Genomic DNA, 19,643 nt, shown 5'->3' on the forward strand with positions numbered 1-19,643 from the left:
TCAGTATCCAGCCTGTCTCTGTGGCTGAGCAGCTCCAGTTCACTGGTTGAGAGTAGGCAGAGTGGGAACGGCTGGAACTGAGAGCTCCTTTGGTCCAGAAGTGATACCGGGAATAAAATCTTGACAGGCACCAGGCCCTGCCACGATGGAGAAACCCTACTCTTCATAGCTTTGTCAAAATAGCTACTACAGGTCTTGAGTCAAAACAGTCATGTCTACAATGGAGTTTTGAGGATGCTACTACGAGAAATGTCGAGTAACATGAGCACCCTGGTGGAGTACAGCCTGCTACGGGGCCTAATTATGGTCTTATTAATGCTTTCTTTCATCACTGCCTTCCAGCCTTCAGATGGTGATTAGACCTATTTATAGGGGCAGACTTCCTTAATATTCAGCACAGTGCACCTCTCACCAATCAAATCAGCACCATCTGCATCTTTGATTGCTGCTTAATAACACTGTAGAACATGTTTAATTAAAAAATATAAATAGACTTTTCATCCTCTTAACAAAGTGCTTCTCTCTTTCTCCCTCCCCCTCTGACCCCCCCACCCCAAAAAAAAAGCAGCATAGGGGCCGTGATGAAACCCTCACCTCATGGAAATACATACCAAGTTACAGATGTTACTTTCCTCTATTAAAGGAGACAGCAGTGTGATAAGCTGTACCCCAGATCTGTCTCTGTTCCATCTTCTGGGTGTTAACCTTAACCCACAGTGCATTTGTGCCTTGGTCTGATCCCAGCATGGAGCTATCCTGCTGGTGATGGAGGATCTTTATTGCACACTGCAGACTTTATTGCACGTTTCTTGTCTCTGTGTCCTTGCAGGTAGTCACTGATCTTTTGTTGGAGACCTACAAAGGGGAGGCAGAGGGTTAGAGAGAGTGTGTCACTTCTTCTTGGGGCTGTTACTGCATGTGGAAATTAAAGGCTGTTACTTGGTTCTGCCTTTCCAGTGCAGAGATAGAAGCAGCAGCACAGCAATTTCTGAAACAGCTCTTGTATCTTTGAAGAACACACACACTGATATTTTTTTTCCCAAGTATTTAAGTGCTGTTCTTCCCCTGACCCCTTTTTATCCCTTGGAGCATGTTAAGGAAGCAAGTATTGTTGGTGGCTTGCTTTTATTCTCCTTCATTTTTGCAGCTAAGTACATGTCTGATAAGTGCTTGTACATGTAGCAGTCTCTCCCTGTGCTGAGGGAAGGCAAATTATTAATCCATGTGTTTGTTTGTGTTCCCTTATAGAATTAAGGTTTTATAAAGTTGTGAGGTGTTTTTTTTGTTTGCAGATAATCATCTCAATGATCTCCTCCATGGAGCTTTATTTTGAAGGGGTTTTCCTTCTCTTACAGACTCTATTTGCTGTGTAACAAGTTCTCCTGGGCTTAGCCTCTGTGTAAGGAGTTTCTTTCTTGGTCTCAGAGGGAGCAAAGTAGGAGGAGTATTTCTCTATTTCAAGTGATCAATTGTATGCTTTCTTCAGTGGCTTCAGAGAGATGCAAGTCTATCTGTAGCCTTTGGAGTATTTATTAGACTGGTTGCAGATACCTGGAAAACCTGGAATGCTCAGTTTGTATGTATCCCGGTACAAGTTTTTTGGAAAGATAAGACAGTTCTGTGAGAGCCTTATGTTGCCTTTCCTGCTGCTGTTGTTTCCATCAGCTTTTGCTAGAGCGAGTGTTGGAGCTGAGAAGGGACTGGCTTTGTGCATAGAAGATGGTCAGCAGCTCTGACAGCCTTTATCCCAGCTTACTTGAGGTTAAAGGCACAGCTTCAGGCAGCAGTGCAAATGTGAACAATCGCTAGCTCAAGCCAGAACTTCCAAATCAGGATATCGCACACGTAAGCAGGAGGTGCGGTGAGAAAACAATCATTTTCTCATTCTTTGCAGCTTAATAAGGCAAATGTGGTTATTATATAACACAAGAACGCATTTTTCTTGATCTTGAAAGTTGACATAGAAAAAATAATTGAATAAAAACTGGCTGGAGCTCCCAGATGCTTCAGCTCTTCTCGAGAGCCTCTTTGATCACAAAAAAAAGAGCCTCCGTGCCGCTTGCTCTGCCTTGTGTGGCCCACAGGTGGTCATACCACTAATGATGAAATCTCCTGGGTGATCTGACATCTGCTTTTCTGAATCATACTTGCCTTGGGGTTTTATATGCCCATTTCTCACTGCAGCGTCAGAGCATTTCTTGTTGGCCTGCCTTCATAATTTCAGGATGCAGTGCTTTCTGCTGACACATGCTAGTTCCTCTCTAAAAATCTGGAATGATACTGAAACCAGTTTATTGCTCCTCTGGAAGGCAATTCTAGGTGAAAGACGTGAAGAGTTTATTTGTATCTTTGGTGTGTGTTAAGTGAAGGCTTGGTGTCCGTTGGGCAGAATGGGGAAGCTGAGATATTTCTCCTCTGTGGCACTTTGGTTTTTTGTAATTATTGATTGTGGTAATGGAATATGGTTAAGGAGATTGGCTGCTCCTTTTTTGCTACACTGATGGCTGTGATCAAGGAGGAATCAGTCTTGCTGAGTGACATTTGGTCTTTGCTTCCCTTCCTGCCTTTGGTTGGCAATACTTTGAATTTTTCCCATTAAAATCTTCCTTGTACCTGGAGGCCCCTTCTGTTGGAAGAAGCAGTCCTGCTGTTATTCTAAGCACACAGTCAGGTGTTACTCAGAGTGCTTGTAAAACTGGCTTGCTTCCCCAGTTGGTTTGCTCAGAAAATGTAATAACAGCTGTAGCAAGGGATTTTGCCCTTCTGGTCATTTAGAAAGCTGTTGCTGTTTTTGCTCCTTCTTGCTTTAAACTTGTTATTTGTTACCTTGCAAAGAAAGAATCGTCTCTTGTATCTGACAGCAGGTTCTTACAGAGTCTGCCACATCTCTCCAGTCTGGTGGATTTTTTTTTTGGAAAGGTGAGAATGGGGAGCTCATGTGAGAGGCTGTGTCAAGAGCCTGTGAAGCTGAAGTTTGCTGATTGCCAAAATAATAAGAACACAAGCAGGAACACCTCGGGCTTTTCCTACTTTGCTCCACCAGTGTGAGTTTGTTTTTTGCAAGGCACTGGAACCTGAAAGGCAATCTGTAGCTTCTAGGTGCAAGGAGAGAAACAGCTTGGTAGTGGCTGGGGAAGTGCTGCTTCAGAGCATGGGCTTCTGTCCATTGGCTGCTGGATGGAGTGTAGCTTTAGAAAGGTCACCGAAAGCATTAGGATTGGTGAGAATCTGGGAAATGATATTGGGGCTGAATAATCTCATCTAGCTCCTGAGGTGAGAAGCTTGCCCTTGTTATCCTCTGGGGCAGGATTACACGGTAATGGTTTTGATAAGCAAGTTTAACAAATCCCCTTCTTGCCCCCGCTTCCCGCTCTGTCTCATGACTGGGCAATTACAGCTGTTTCTCTGGCTGCAGTAAATTGGGTCATTGAACTGATCCGAGTTTAAAATAGGCATCGCGAAACTCAGCAGTATCGATGCAACGAATGAGTTGTGACCGGTGACAGGCAGGATCATAAACTTGTTTTGCAGCTGAAGCTGAAGTATGTTGTAGCTGCACGCTCACTGTGCTCGCCTGTCGCTTTGTTCCACTCGGTCACTCTGGTCAGAGATCTGAAATCAAAAGGATTCAAGCTTGGTTACGGTCAGCAAATGAAAAAACGCCATCTGAGAATTAGCCGCCCTCCTTTTCAGATTAACTTGTATGCTTTACAAGTCAAAATAATAATTTCCTGTCTGCTGAATAGGCACAGTCACGAAGTCTAATCAGTGTGCAAACATTGCTGCTAAAGAGGGTGGATTCAGAGCCTGCTGCCAGTGATGCATGAAGTGAAACAGAATGGGCCCGGGCTTCCTGCGGCAGCGCCAAGCCTTCTGATGGCTGGGCTTGATTTTGCAAATTTGTTATCTATGGCTCTCCTTGGTTTCCTTCTCCTTTTTCACTTTGCTTAAAAAAATAAATAAATAAATAAAATAATAATAATTAAAAAAAAGACCACATTTCGAGATGGTATTTCCTAGCTGATACAGTAGGATCAAAAATGATGAATTCAGAGGGGGGTGCTGCAGGAATGGCTGCAGGCTCATCTAATCTAATAGCCTTGCCTTTTGTGCAGCAAGGCAGGGAAATTAAAGAGTGTGTGAAGATCCCTGTAATTTTCACCTGCTCAGCTGCTGGTTGATGCTGCAGCTGTCTCTTCAGGCCCTTGTTTTCTGAATTCCTCCAACCTCACTTGCGTTTCTGCGTTTTTTAAGCTCCTCTGCATGCCCTCCTTTGGGAAAGGGGAGAGCCTTCCTCTGTCATTAATGAGGGTGCAGCAACCATGATGCTGTTTGCACACTGCAGTGCTCCCTGAAGCAGCTCCTGGTAACCTCCAAGTGCCACAGGGGAATGTGTGCGTCCTGAGACAAATCTGTCCATTCCTGATACCTCATACTGCCATCCTGCTTTTGTTTGTTTCCATTCGGCTGAGTGAATATTTGCTTGTGCTGATGTACAGCACGCTGCATGATGAAAACTCATAGTGAGCAGCTGTATGTAGACTGGGTCTTTTATAGTCTGAGTGAGCACGACACATGCAGACAACATATTTGAAAGGATTTGCTTAGGCCTAATAGCAAAGCTTCAGAAAAATATATGGACACTTGCCTCTGTTAGATCAGACTGTCCAAGCAGTTTATATTTGTGAGTTTACAATTACTAATATGGTCAGAGAAACAAATTTCAACACCCTCCTCTATGTCCCAGGAACTTTTTGTTGTTTTTGTGCACCAAAGCATGGGAGGCAGGCTGAGGGAACATTGGAGGAAGAGACATGAGCACAGCTGGCAGCATGGAAGCATGGATGGCTCACAGCCTTGTCCTAACTCTGTTGCAGAGCAATGCTCTTGGCTTGGCTGTATCTAGGAGCGTGCATAGCACTGCGGTGCATGTGTTGAAGACAACTGAAATGTTTCTGTGACTGTTCAGCCCTTGTATGTGAAAGGATCCTGAAATAAGGAGTCTTTTTTTCAAGATAGTTACCAAAGAATGAGCCAGTTACCAGAAGTAATGAGCTGCTCCTGGGAGTCTCAGAATGGAAGAAGTCTCATTAGCCTACTTGGAGCAAGGGCATGTATGTACATGCGTGCCCTGTTGTTTTTTTAGCTGCCGTTCTTGGAAGGGAGCAGTTCTTGGGTTTCTTGGAGCAGAAGTGGAAAATGAAATGCTGTGTTTTGCTAATAGAGTTGCATGACCTGAAATGTATCCATCTGGAATATGAGAATGGGAGGAGGGGACAGGGTGATTTCTGACAAATCTTCATCAGCAGCCTGAACTGATTTTGCTCCAAAGCATGGCCTTTGTTTTCAGCATAGTACTGAACTGCAAATTGTTAATGATCATGCTAAAAATAAAATTGTGGTTCCTAAGACCATTCAGGCAAGCAAAAGGCTCCCACCTTTACTATAGCTACATTGGGTTTTTTAAAAAATCAATCCATCAACCTTAAAATGTGCCTTCCTCATCAGCTCGTTGATGACCTTGCAAACACTTTCCTAAAATAGTTGGGAGGGCAGAGGGTGAAGTCTCTAAGCAAAAGCTGTGATACAATAGAAGAGTGATGCAATAGAAGACTGTTTGCTATGATGTTCTTTTTGTTCTTTCCTTTAGGCACAATGACTACCGTAGCCCAGAAGCACTTTCTGGAGGGGCAAACATATTCCGTCCCCCTGATCCAACCAGACTTGCGCAGAGAAGAGGCTGTTCAGCAGGTGGCAGATGCACTTCAGTACCTGCAAAAGGTGTCAGGTGATATTTTCAACAGGTGGGTTCTTTCACATAGGGGCGGGGGGGGCTAGCATTCAGCACTTGAAAATGGACTTCTGTGATAAAGCTAATGCAGAGAAAATGCATTGCATTGGCAAGCAGTGGAATTTCAGAAAAGGTCCAAATGCACTTCAGTAAAAGGTTGTTGGATTCAGGTACTGTCAAAGTTAGGCATAATTGAATGTCTTGCGTTTGCAAGAGGTTGTTTGTTATTAGTTTCTAATTCAGTTGCAGATTCCCACAAATTGCATTGCTATTCAGCTCTGAGCATCTTTGATTCTTTCTTGGTCGTATTTTGAACGGAAGACTTTCTAATTTGAAGTATTTTGAAGGTGTGTCTTTCTGAATTACTGTACTTGGAGCAGTAGAGTAGAAAATGTCTCTTTGTTCTGATCTCTGGACTTGCAAACTGCTCTTGAGCTACTTTTGAACTCTGTTTTTGTATATTGTTCCAAGAGTAGAGCGCATTAGTGCCCATTCTTCTCATCAAGATCTCATGATCTATCTAACCTGGTGTCTTCAGCAATTCAACCCAGGCCTGCCACTTCTTGCACACAGTCATCTTTACATAGATAGATCTGTAAGACTATTTATATAGCAGATCAGAAAGATTCTTGGGTTTTCTTGCAAATTATAGTTTATCTAGTGTCTTCTTCATCTGAAGCCATCTTTGACATCTCAGTGCCTGGAGACAGCATGTCATATCATTGATATGGAAACCAGAAGATCAATACTGCAGCTGAGAGGCAAGAACACTTGCTTTGGTTTCAGTGGGGCCCATCATTGCCTCCTATGATTTATTATGGTGTGAGTAGGAATATGATATGTTCTTTCTTTTGAATTGTTTCTTTGTTTGATTGCTTTTTTAAGGGCAGTTTGAAGTCCTTCAGTTTTTGATAGCAATACTTTGAAAAACAGCCTCTGAGGGCAGGGTAGTCATGAAGGCTGAGCCCAGGTTACTGAGTAAATAAACGCTTTTCTTTGGAAGAATCTTTCTTTGGACAGGGCTGAAGGGCTCCTGGACAGGGCTGTGTGTAGGCTGGACTTAACTGAACACAAGGCCTCATTCTTTTGTGTGCTTCTCAGTATGGCAGCTCATGACATACGGATGGGAAAAGACTTTACAGAGCTGCTACAAATATCAGGAAGCCACCCCTCAAGCCTGAGACTGATTGGCAGTGCTGTCCTTCTCTGTGGGTCAAATAAAGCTATTGATAATATAGAAGTGTTTCTTCCTTCTCTTCCCAACCCCCCCTCCCCGTTCCTTCCCTGTTTTTGTTTTCTTTTTTTAAGCTCACTGCTTTGCAACACAGTGTCCTGTAATTTCCCCAGGGAGGCAAGCCTGTTGTTTTGTATGCAAGTCACTTCTGAGTCCTGAGCAGTGACTGCGATGCTGTTCCTTCGTTCTTCGGTGCACTCATGACTTTTAATTACCAATTTTTTTCCAACAGCAGAGAAGGCTTCATTGGGCTTTTTGTTTGCTTTGCCTTTCCTCTGAGGTCTTACCTCTCCGATATAATTAATAATGATTTAGTAATTACGCAGGCATCTGATTAAAAGTTCCATGACCTTGGTTGTTCCATGCTAATCAAGGGGCAGAGCTTTCAAGGTGAGAACTTTGCCTTTTAGTGAAGAGTGACCTTTTTTCTTCCCTATCCTGAGATAAGGCAGCTCTATCTTCCATTTCCAGGAAGAAGCTGCCTTATCTGGGGAAGCTGGCTGCTCTGATCTGCAAAATGCTTGCAGTGTTGACAGAGAGGAAACTTGTTCGTTCTGGCAGTCTCAGCTGAGTGTGTCAAACTCATTACTTCAGCATCAGAACATCTGCATCTTTGTAATACTGTTTTGTAGAAACCGTTGGGTTGGTAGTGTGCCTCTGAGAGTGGCAAGCCAGTTTGTAATTTGTGGAAAGTGCAGTGAAAGAATCTCCCTTACTTTCTGTGGAAATAGGAATCTTTCCACAGATAATTATTTTATCCACATTAGTTCATCAAAGTTTCTGCTTTGAGTTGTTGCTGACATGGTAGATGGGTATGAATTCTACAAGTGAAAATGACCATCAAGGACATTTGTGCAAGGGAGGTGAGCTTTTCCTCTCTTCGTTTGGTGAACGACTGAGGGCAGCTGTGGTACTGTTGTGGTTACAGGAAAACTGTTCTGGGAAATCACCGTGAGAAATTTCTGCCAAGCTGTTATTTCTCGGAATGCTTTCAGACAAACTGATTTGCTGTTGGATTTACCTATGGCGAGTTATGTGGTGAATGGGGTACTTGGGAAAGTTCATTATTTTGTAGAGCTTAAGGAATGTACAGGTGCAAAAAATTGCGTCAGTTATACCTGAGACCCAGTGATGCACTGGGGAAGGCACTGGAGAGCAGATCTGGCAACCCATAGAAATTAAACCTCTGTGCCTTGCTAACAGTGCACCTGGGCTGTGAGATGGAATCAGTAAGAAGGCGGCATCCCTCTGGGTCATGTTCCTAAACCATGGGAGCAGAGACCCATCCTACATCCTTCGAATAGTAAAGTACCATGTTCTGCATGGGGAAAGCACTGACCCAGGCAGGCTCTTATTTGCCAGGCAAGTTGATGTCTTCTGTCACTGCTGTTAACAGTCTAGTTAGGACTCTTAGGAAGTCCTGTCCACTTGGTGCTGAAACCACTGTGTGAGGAGATTAAGAGGCTGGATGTACTTTCTGGGGTTTGTAATTTGGAGTAATGGAAGCTCTTACTTTGTATATGTTAACTGAATTCATGCAATTAATCTGTAGTGGAAGCTGCAGAGAGGACCAAATTCATTGCCTGCAGCTACTGAGATTTTAATACATATAATTACTGCTGAAAACATAAATATTCTAACAGATCCAATCTGGCATAATATCTATACGAGTTTAACTCTTGGACATCTAAGGACGACTATTGACATAGGCCTCAGCAGGAGGAATGACCAACTTTAACACTCATTTAATGGTATCTCATCTGTTTATTACTTTATTACCAGCATTCTCTGAGTGAAAGCTTGTGTTGGAATCATGTGTTGTGGATTTTTATTTTTTTACAAAAACGTTATTCTGATAAGTACTTAAAAATGGTGATGGGTTTAGGTTTTCTGAGATGGCCCCTTGGTAAGTGAGGCCTTTGGGATTTCTCAGTTTCTGGAGAGAGATTTTGTTGCCAGGAGATGTTAATAACCTCTAATATGTCAGCTCATTATTCAGACTGTACACTTTTGTATAACAGATTTGTGGGAAATTGCCTATCCGAGTTATCTCATTTACTGTGATAGCAGTAGAAAGAAAACAATTACTTGGTGTGGAATGTCATTATCAAGGTTGTAGTCTCCTTTGCCTATAATCAAATCATAAGTTCTGCAGTAATTTCTCATGGACAACAGAGCCCTAAAGAAAGTTTGGGACAGGAATAACATTGAGATATAGAGAGGAAGTGCTCTGTGAGATGTGTGCCCTGGAATGAGCTTTGACAATGATTGCTTGTCAGTCTGGATTGAAATAGAAAAGGCAGAGAAAATCTAAATTGTGAGGTGCATTTGGATGTTCCCCCACTTCTTCTCCATCATTAATCCGGATCATCACTAGTGGAAATGAATGACTACAATGAATGACTTCTAAGATCATCCAGTCCAACTGTCAGCCCACCCCATACACACAGTGACCACATCCCTCACTGCCACATACACGTGTTTCTTGAACATCTTTAGGGATGGTGACTCCACCACCTCCCTGAGCCTGTGCCACTGCAGCACCACTCTTTCTGGGAAGAAATGTTTCCTAATATCCAACCTGAACCTTTGGAAGTGACAAGACCCTTGTAAAGCAACAAGTCACCCCATTATACTTTGAAGGCTTCCCAGGGACCATCTGAGAGAAGATGCTGGTCCAGTTTAGTTTCAGACCTCTTTCCTGAAATGCCCTAGGTGCAGTCATTCATTGTTAGGAAGGTAAAGCAAAAATGGTGACGTAAAGGAGTGGGTGTGTGGTTTACAGCTATGGAGACATGGAGCTTGGAGAAGATAAAGATGCCTGCAGATGTTGATTTTTGTTGTAGAGATGGGTCCAGTTAATGTGGAATTTTTGTAAATGTAGCATGCTGTTTGTAAGAAACTGCTCAGAAGTTTTAGTTCTTGTGTTTTTCTAGAAGCTGAATTTGAAAGCTTGTAAAGTGGAGCTTGAGAGATATTCCAGAGCTATTGGGAAAGGCTTTAAGAGTTGATACGTGAGAAGATCAGTTCAACATGCCCGGATAGCTGATGGCAGCTAGCAAGAGCAACCATCCCATGTACTCAAGGAGAGGGAAGGGATAGTGAATGTTCTGTAGGAGTCCAGATTAAGATTTTCTGAATGCTGCTGAAATCCCTAAGCTTAAAACTTCGTATGATATGAGACCAAGGCTCCATTCAGATACCTTGACAGCTCTATGGGGTGACGAGGTGGGGAGCATAGTTACAGCTGTCACAGCTTGAAATGAAAATGGAGTAGTAGGAATGTGAGACCAAATGGTATTAAGTCCTTGAAAGATATTTCCATAAAAAATGAAACAAACGTGATGGACAGAATTCTTGTTCATTTCACAGAGTGCTGAAAATCTGTGTCTTTTGGACTTCCAGAGATTAAATGTGTCTTTTGAAGGAGAAGAACAGAATGCTAAATTTGACTCTGCAAGGTTCTTTTTATGGCGTTGTCATTGAAATGTAGTGATGGTTACTTAAGCCCCTGCTCTAAGTCCGCTCAGAGTCATCGGCTCTTCCACACCATTTTCTATCACTAGCAGTCTGTTTATCTTTGAATCCCATTCCCCCAAAAAGACACTGATCAATCTGTTCTGCCTTAAGAGATTGAAAGGCAGGCTTGAACTTAATAAGCTGTAGCCTTCTTTATGCTAACAAAGCCTTCAGCGTAGCTTAAAATGAGCAATTTAAAGAAATGATTGAAGTGCTTCACCCTCAATATCCTCCTCCAAGCAGACTTAAACTTGTCACACCTAATAGTAAGTGTGCAAATAGAAGTATGTTTTAATGAATAACTGAGAGACTCAGTCTAGGCATTAATGCAAAGCATTCTCAAAGCATGAGATGACTTTGCATTAGCTACAGAAAACATTCTTTGGGGAAGAAGGGCTCTTCATGCTTCATTTCATATCTGAAAACAAAATGAGGGAAAATTGTGTCCAGGCTGATGAAGTGGCTGAAAGGAACACGAAAGGGAGCACAAGCCTTAGCTATAATCTCAGTTATTAAAAATAAAGAGTGGCTTAGGTGCAATCATACTAAACTGATGATATATCAGTTTGCTGTAAGTAGTTTAAAAAAAAGAAAAAAAAGCAAAAGTTTCAGAAGTGTTTTCCCACTCCTGAATTTGGTCTCACGGCTGCTTTGAATAAGAAGTCAGGCAATGATTTCAAACTCTTGAGTGGATTCTCTCTATAATTCTAGGGGCCCTTCCTGGTGATAGAATATCTAATGGAAACATGAGGCACTTAGATCAAAACACATGGCATGTGCAGTACACAAGACAAGTGGTAAAGAGAATCAGATAAACGTTTAGCCCAATCGCATGCAGACTGTATTGGTTTTCTGACTCAACTTTTATTGCTTTTGGTTTGTAATGGGCTTTTGTGTATCTGTAGGCTAAAATGAGTTTACTACCATGTATAGATTCCCTATGGCTTAGCTTAATTTCTCTACAATTTTTAAAGAGCTGTAATTTTAACATGAGAGTTGCCATATGTAGTAGCTGCCATTCTTTATTATTCGCTATCTTAGAAAACAGATAAAGCTAGTTTCAAAATCATTTACGGAAATAAAAGCTGTGGCAGGAAGACCAAAAGAAGCAAACATTAAACTCATTTGTGAATGTGGGACGTAATTATCTTGATAAACATTGTTTTCAACAAATATTTTAAAACACAGTCAATTCGAGGTCATAGCTGTGACTGAGTTGATGGATGGGTCATTCTGTGTACCTTAACAGCTATAAATTGGCTTAAACTTTTGTGAACTGTCCTGTAACAAAAAATATAGAGATATAATTACCCCTTCTCTCAACCATTTTGAGAAGTGGAAACCAATGAGCTTATAGCTCTCTGTTATTAATGTAGTTGCTTACTAAACTTTTTCTGGAATGAAAAGGTAGCATGAAGTCCAAACACCATGGAATTGTAGCAATGCTTGTAGAAGCTTATGGAGTTCAGAATAGTCTGATTTGTTAATGCTGTGACGTTGTTAATGGCTGGAAATGGTAGTTTCCTAGAGCCTGAGAGTAGCAAATCCAGAAACAATAGTGGTGATGTTGTATCCCTGGTGCTGTACAGGTATGTGAGAAAAGAATCTCACAGTTACCCCTAAAGCGGAAGGCTTTTCTGCATGGGAAGAGACCTAAGAGCCCTTTGAAAAATAAAGAAAAAAAATATTGTCAAGGGGTGGAAATGCTATCTGTCTATGGTGCTGTTCCCTCAGGAGTTCAGTGGAGCTGCTCAGAGTGCAGAAATGGTACTGACATCCCAGTGGTACCCTCGACTAAAGCAGAGCACTCATGACGGAGACTCTTAGCATGCAAATGTTAAGTATGCTTCCCTAATACATTTCCACAGTTCTTGTGCCCTGAGAACTTTCTCCAGGACTGAGCCTAGCACAGCTTCTGCCCTTCTGAAACTGCTGTTTGTGCAGACAAGCGAGCTTCCTTTCCTTGAATTGCTCTGGATGGCTGTGGTTTGGAAGGAACTGAATCTATTTCACAGGATATGTAATGACTGAGATTTGTCTGACGATAAATTATGTCTATAAACTACTAAGGCAAGAAGTTGATGTTAACAGAGATTTGGAAAAGATCTTAGGAACTTTTCCATCCAGAGGGGCATTGTTTGCCTCTACTCGGCTCTTGTGAGTCCCCATCTGCAGTACTGCGTCAAGGCCTGGGGCCCCGAGTGCAAGAAAGATGCAGAGCTCTTGGAGTGGGTCCAGAGGAGGGCCACTGAGATGATCAGAGGGCGGGAGCACCTCTCCTGTGAGGAAAGGTTGAGGGAACTGGGATTGTTTAGCTTGGAGAAGGCTTCAGGGAGACCTCATTGTGGCCTTCCAGTACTTGAAGGGAGCATATAAACAGGAGGGGGAACAGCTGTTTACGTGGGTGGATAGTGCTAGGACAAGTGGGAAGGGTTTTAAACTGACACGGGAGGTTTAGGTTAGATATTAGGAGAAAGTTTTTCACTTTTCAGTGAGTGGTGACACACTGGAACAGGTTGCCCAAGGAGGCTGTGGATGCCCCATCCCTGGAGGCATTCAAGGCCAGGCTGGATGTGGCTCTGGGCAGCCTGGTCTGGTGGTTGGCGACCCTGCACACAGCAGGGGGTTGAAATTGGATGATCGTTGTGGTCCTTTTCAACCCAGGCCATTCTGTGATTCTGTGATGTGATGATTCTTCGCATTACTACCTCAAATGGCTGTAGCTATTTTTCCTCTCTGGAAATAACCAAGGAAGAGCAGATTTTAACAAGTTAGTATGTATTTAACAGCAAAAACAAAATCTTTCCCTTTTTCCATGTTTTGTAGCCTGCAGGTATGGCAGTATTGTCTGATTCTCCCACTCGTCATGGCACAATTGTCTTGTTGTTCTTTTCTTATACAAAGTGATAGCTCTACCTTCTCAACCAGCTTCGGATGCCGGACTCTCACACATGTGTTGGAATTATTTTCTCTTCCTATGGCAGAGTTTTGTCTATTCAGTCAGCCCTGAAGGCAGAGATGCAACCAAGTCACTTTGTTTTACAGGCATGACTTCCATCGAGGATCTAGTGTGGAGAAAACTGTCTGGAAAATAACACCAAGAGGCTTGAAATGTGTTTTACTGACTCCCACCTTTGTAGATGGTAGTGTGTGCATTGTGGAGAGAGTTGGGGGAGGAAACAGGAGTGCCAAAGGTCTGTTCTTCACACTTGACTGGCGGATTAAATTCTCTTTCAGCAGTCCTTCTTTTTGACTGGCTGTGGTGCTGCCAGTGGCCTTTTTCAGAAGGGGGTAGGTTAGAGTTTGGGTGTAAATACAGCTGACAGTTGAGAACAGCGCTTTTGGAGACGGCAGATCGATTTGCAGATGATAATAGAGGAAAAATAAGAACTTGTTAATGTAAATCCTCCAAATAATCAATTTATTGAATCTACTGTGCTCTGCCATTAGGGAGAGGAGAGGATGAAGGATCAGAAGTAATATGTGTTAAAGAGAAACCCCGGGAGGATAATGTAGTGTCTTCTGAGTTCAATGCCATTCTTAATTTATTCAAGAATACAATCCTTATTCTGGATTAATACGTATTTTAAAAGGCAAATACATGGTTTTATTTTACTTTAAGAATTTTAATTTTAGATCTACTATCAAGGCTGAAGATAAGAAATGCTTGAGGGGCCTAAGAGGCATGACGGGACATTTCTTGTAGAAAAGAAGGTAATGCTGTTGCCCTTCAGCCTAGCGTTAGTGCAGCAATAATAACTTCTCTGGTTATCAATTAAATGTATGTCTCGTGCCAGTCATTTCAGTAATGGCTTCAAACCCAACTAAAGATTTCTTGTTCTTTCTATTGCTTTGCCCAGTGACTAGGTTCTTTGGCTTTGCTTCAGCAACAGCACTTTTGAAAGTGGCATTTTGGATTTTTTTGGTTCTAGGCCAAACTCAGGACTTTTCTGTGTGACTTTTTTGAGAGGCAGTTTGAGAAGCTCCTAACTCCTGTTGGGTTACTGAGCACTAGGCAGGACTTTCTTTGTTCTTTCTAGCATATGGCCAATTTAGGAAATGAAGTAAATAACAAATCATCGCCAAAATCATACCTTTTATTATGCTTCATGCTTACTTTGTCAGCTGGGGATTAGGGGATTAGCTGCTGCTGAAGGTATTGCTCTGTGTTAGTATTTTACAAATAAAGTGGACTAGCAGAATGTATGAATTTATGATCCTGAAGTTTTGTGGTGGAGAAAAGTATACTATACGAATTTGTTCTGGTATTGCTGCGAAAGCAATATTTCCATTCTTAATGACTGTTTGCAAGTCACCACTTAGGGAAGATGAATCTTTGAGGACGCTGAGGAAAATGAAATCATGTGTCTAGAACTGTTCTCAAGATAATATATGATCACTGATGTGCCACAGAGTGCTTCATTGAAATGATAGAGAGCTGTCAAACAAAGCAGAGAGGTTCTGCTTTTCAATTCAGTTACAAAAAGCCCTCTGTCTAGAGCCCAAAGTTTTTTGGGAAAAAGTAACCAGAAATCTCTTAGAAGTACTTTAATTACTCAGGAAAGGTGTTGGTTGAAAAACATGATAAAAAGTTACTCTTATTTTGTGAAGCACATAGGCTCAAATTAGCTTGTCGATGGGCGTATCGTGGAAGGTGCCTTTTGAGATTTAAGTGTGAATGCAATTGGTTATAGGAAAATGAAGAAGTAACATGAAACAGATCCTGTTTCTGAAGTGCAAATATTTTGAAATGAAAGGCATCGCTGGCAATAAATAAGGAAATAAATGTTTCTTTTAAAAGAAAGAGACCCTTTTTGAAAGAGAGGGATCTGTTATGAGGAGAAGTTGAAATTGGAAGCATGGTTGAGAAAGGGAAAATGTATAGTTAGCAGTGAGGTTTCTTAACTAGCAAAGACCTAGTAACTATTTCTGAGAACGCAATTCTAATGTGGTTGGGCGTATTTTCTTTGTAAGACAATTTGGAGGGGAATTTTGTGAGTCAGCATTGGTTGTCACAGGATGGTGAGAAGTATCACTGTTGAACAGAAGCACTGAGTTGCTGTGGTCAGTCCATAACACCAGTCCATCAGTCCATGAGTATCTGCTGCTCTGTCATGGTCACTCTCCATCCCTGCTCCCCCATGGGCTGCCCTCTGACAGCTCAGGCTTCTCCTGCAGATGCTCTCCATGGACTGCAGCGTCTTTGAGCCTCATCTGCTGCTGCACTGTGGGCTCCTCCATGGCTGCACATAATGCCTGTGGGCTGCATGTGCACAGCCTGCTCCTCCATGGGCATCTACTCAGGCTACAGGGAGTTTCTGCTCTGTGCCTGGAGTACCTCCTGCACTGCCTTCAGTGCCCAATGTTTCACATTTCTGCACTCCTTTTCCAGAGCTGCTGTTGTGCAGCAGATTTTCCCCTTCCTTAAATCTGCTGTCCCAGGGCACACCCAGCAGTGCTTATGTCTCAGCTCTGGCAGCAATGGGGGCCTTTTGGGGCAGCTCTGATCTAACATGAGACAGTGCTGGGCTGCTCACAGTAGCCATCCTGCCCCTTCTACCAAAACCTTGCCAGGTAAGCGCAGTACAGCACCTTTACATCAGTGCAGCCTGCGTAGTAGAACCTGCAGGGATTTTTACTAAATCAGTTCTAATCATCGTTGCACGGCTGGATGTTGATTACCTTGGGCAGGAACGCTGATTCAAAACTTATTCAAAAGATAGCTTAGGTGCTATTGCAAAAGCTGGGAATAAAAAGGAACTTCCAGATCTTCTGCTACAAACCAGCCTGTCATCTTGTTCTGCGTGCTTGAGATGATGGTGGGTTTCCTTTCCTGTGATGAGGAAGACTCCACAAATGTCTGCCTTGCTTCCCTACTCGATCACTGTATTGTAGCAAGGCTGCTGTAGCTCCAAGTGAGACAAACGGTGGGGAAGCTGCTGTGGGCTTGTAAGTGCTAGGCTCCTGTTATCACATTCAGATGAAGCTCAGAAGTTTCAGCCAGTTTGGGCTGGTGGCTCATGCATTTTTCTCTGACAACCCCACTTGGGAAAAGGCACGCATTAGATATTTAGATCTGGAGTGATCTGTTTTCTCTGACTACTGCTGATGGAAAATGTGGAGTGAAATCCTGTTTAAGAGTAAAGGGTGTAATGAAATTGTTTGTGTAGAATCAGATATGGTGCCAGAATGAAGACTGTGAAGGAGCTCCTTTGACACTCAGTGATCCAGAAAAAGCAGAAAGCTACTGTTTACCACACGGTCACCTGGATTCCACCCTGAAGTTTCCTGTGATTCTGTGTGGTGATGCATAATTTCTGATCTTTGAGAACAGAAAAGAAGATCTTTGGCCATTCTAAGAGGGGAGTTTTAGTGAGAGAAAGGAGCAAAAGAAACCTAATGTTTGTGTGCACAGTTGATTAATTGAATATTACAAGATGCCAAAACACCTTCTCAAGCTATTTGCACAATACGATGTGTGACTTCAAGCAGTGTGGAAACAAAATTCAGTGTTTTCCTTTTGACAGTCTCATAAAATTCTGTCCAAACAAGAAGCAACCTTCCTTTCAGTAGTTGATTTAAAAAACCACAAACCACAGCAACCAAACAAAAAAACCCACTTAAGGCTATTACTAAAAAGATTGAAGTGAGTAAACATTCATGAGAAATTTGCAAGGAGGAGTGAAGACTACTATATAGCTAACAAACCAGTTACACTACTGAAGGCATCTTCTGCCTGGTATTTCAAGATAATTTCTGTAGCTGCCATCTGGAAAACAGCTCCATAGTATTATTCAGTATTTGCTCCCCTAGTGCCAGTGGAGGAAATCAAAAGGCCACTTATAAGACTCCAGCAGAAATAATAGAAGGAACCATTCTTTTCCCCAGTACTTTAGACAATCCTTCCCAGCAGTTATCACTGTGAGGGTAGAACCTGTTATGGTTATACATCCTAACGTGTGGAAAAAGTAGTTTGATCAAATAGCAGCTTGTACAGTTAAACTAGAAGACCTACTTACGTGATTTATTTGCAAACGCAGTCTTTCAACTCAGTATGTATTTATTTTAAAGAAAAGAAAGGCTGTACACCTTGAGATCAGCGCAGGATGGGAGGCTGGAAGGTTAAGATCTTGTCTGTGGCCTTTAAGAAAAAGAGAAGGCTGTTCTGGAGAGGAGAACAGTGCTGCAGTGGGTGCTGCATGGACAGGTAAAAATTTAAAACAGTTTCCATTTCTGTGTAAACTTAATTCCTAGTGAATTAAGTTCTTGCTTCACCTTGTGAAGTTTCTTTTGGGTGAGAACATGTCCTCTGAAGAGAGATGAAGAGTGGATCATGCTGAGGGTAACCTGACAACCTTCATCCCCCTCCAGGCTGCAAAGCTGTTTGGCATTGTGGGAGTGGGGCAATGTGGGAATGCTGGAACACCTGCGAATCAGGCTTAAGGAGCAATCAAAGTGTGATAAACATTAATTAGTATAATACCCAAACCCTTAATGGAGGAAGGAACATTGATTGCACTGTCTCACTTGGGATTTCTTTCTGCCAGAGACGATGTATGATGACAGCTTCTGATTACACTTACTCAGACATGAAATAAGACTTTAAAAACTGCTTAAATATGAAGGAGAGAGAAGAGCAGAAAGCAAACAAGTTGATCTTTCTTTGAGTGGCTGAATGTGTTTGGCTTTCTGTAAAAGCGTCCATTTTTGCTTTTTGCCTTCCCAACTTTCAAGGTGAACTGACACTGTGAGCTGGCTTTGAACACATCCCTGGATTGCTGTAAACAGTAAACATTTTAGCAGCTTTTCTCTTGCCCTCTCTGTCTCAATATTGCAGTGTTGCTGGCTGCTGGGTAGAATCATTCTGTGGGAGTGGTGAGAGGGGGACTCCAGCTTCTCGCAGTTCGTATCTGGCTGTGCTGGTTGTTGCAGTAAGGCTGTCTGTAAAGAAGGCTCTAGTGCCTTATCAAACATGATTCTTTGTTAGCCAGCCAGGATGCGCTAAGGTATTCTAGCCTAGCTCTCTTGGATTGTTTAGGCCTTAGTGGACTCTGCACATAAGCCCTTTCTAGTGGGTTCCAGGGTTAATAGTTGATCACTTCAGCAACCTGAGGAGCCATGGCCTTCTTCCAAGGAGATTCTTACACAAATTGGAAGTTACAGTCACTCTTTGCCACAGCATACAAATAGTAGTAGAAAAGAACGATGACATATTTCCTGGGACCGAGGGGAAAGTGGGCTCTACAGCATGAGGAGGAAGATGGATACTTGGTGGCTCAGCACCACCTTGCTCTGCTTTCATCATGGAACAATGTATTCCTTTCCCTGAGCTGCACATGGTCTCTCCTCGCCTTGACAGCCTTTTGGAAACCCATTGAACCTCTTCCTAGAGGTCTGATGGTATATCATTGATCAGCTGTGGTACCCTGCTGGTTTTACTACCAGTAATTTGGATACGTGGCACCCAATGGTGTTATTCTTCACCGTTACCCTGTTTCAGCACCAAGCTCCTTGTAGAGCCTGGGGATGTGCTAAATTTCAAGAACCATAAATGCTGTCCCTTATGATTCACACCTCCTGCAGTAACAGGAATTTAATAAAGCCACTCTTTGTTAGGGGGAAAAAAAAAAAAAAAGCAGCTTGACTTCTAGGCAAAAAGCCAAGGGTTTATAGAACAAATTTACAGTGTGTACCTAGGTTTAGAATAACAATGCCAAGCATCTCCCTGCTATCTCTCAGGACTGAAGCCCAGGCTGGGAGGAGACCAGAAGTCTGACTTGCTGTGGTGTGAACAGTCCTCATTTAAGAAAAAAGAAGTCATTTAATACTTTGGATGCCTTATCCTCCTGTGCAACTTTGTTTCTCATTCTAGTCTGTAATGTTCTTTCTCCTTGGTTGATCACTTACTTTTGTACTTCAGACATGAAATTGAAGTTCTTTGGTATTCCAGAGAGGTTTGCTCCCAGGCTCTGCTGGCTCACCTTTCTCATTCACCTTGATGTGGAGTTCGTCTCTTCTCTCTCCTGTGTCCCAAGTTTTGTCGTCCCTGTCACTTTTGGGTGATGTGTGTGCTGAACATGGACAGCAAAGGACCTCTTT

The 19,643-nt window shown here is 42.5% G+C and overlaps 1 protein-coding gene across 2 annotated transcripts in view; it reads left to right on the plus strand.

Moving 5' to 3' along the window:
* WASHC1 (WASH complex subunit 1) overlaps nt 1-19,643 on the plus strand; it is a 40,232-nt gene that overhangs the window by 6,175 nt on the left and 14,414 nt on the right. For both annotated transcript variants that reach the window (XM_052667859.1, XM_052667860.1), the window contains exon 2: nt 5,651-5,804. In XM_052667859.1, the coding sequence (XP_052523819.1) occupies nt 5,656-5,804 (149 nt within the window). In that variant the 5' untranslated portion in view covers nt 5,651-5,655. The remainder of the gene's footprint in view (nt 1-5,650; nt 5,805-19,643) is intronic.

This window comes from Tympanuchus pallidicinctus, unplaced genomic scaffold, assembly GCF_026119805.1.
Source record: "Tympanuchus pallidicinctus isolate F22 unplaced genomic scaffold, pur_lepc_1.0 scaffold8, whole genome shotgun sequence".
Taxonomy (NCBI): Eukaryota; Metazoa; Chordata; class Aves; order Galliformes; family Phasianidae; genus Tympanuchus; species Tympanuchus pallidicinctus.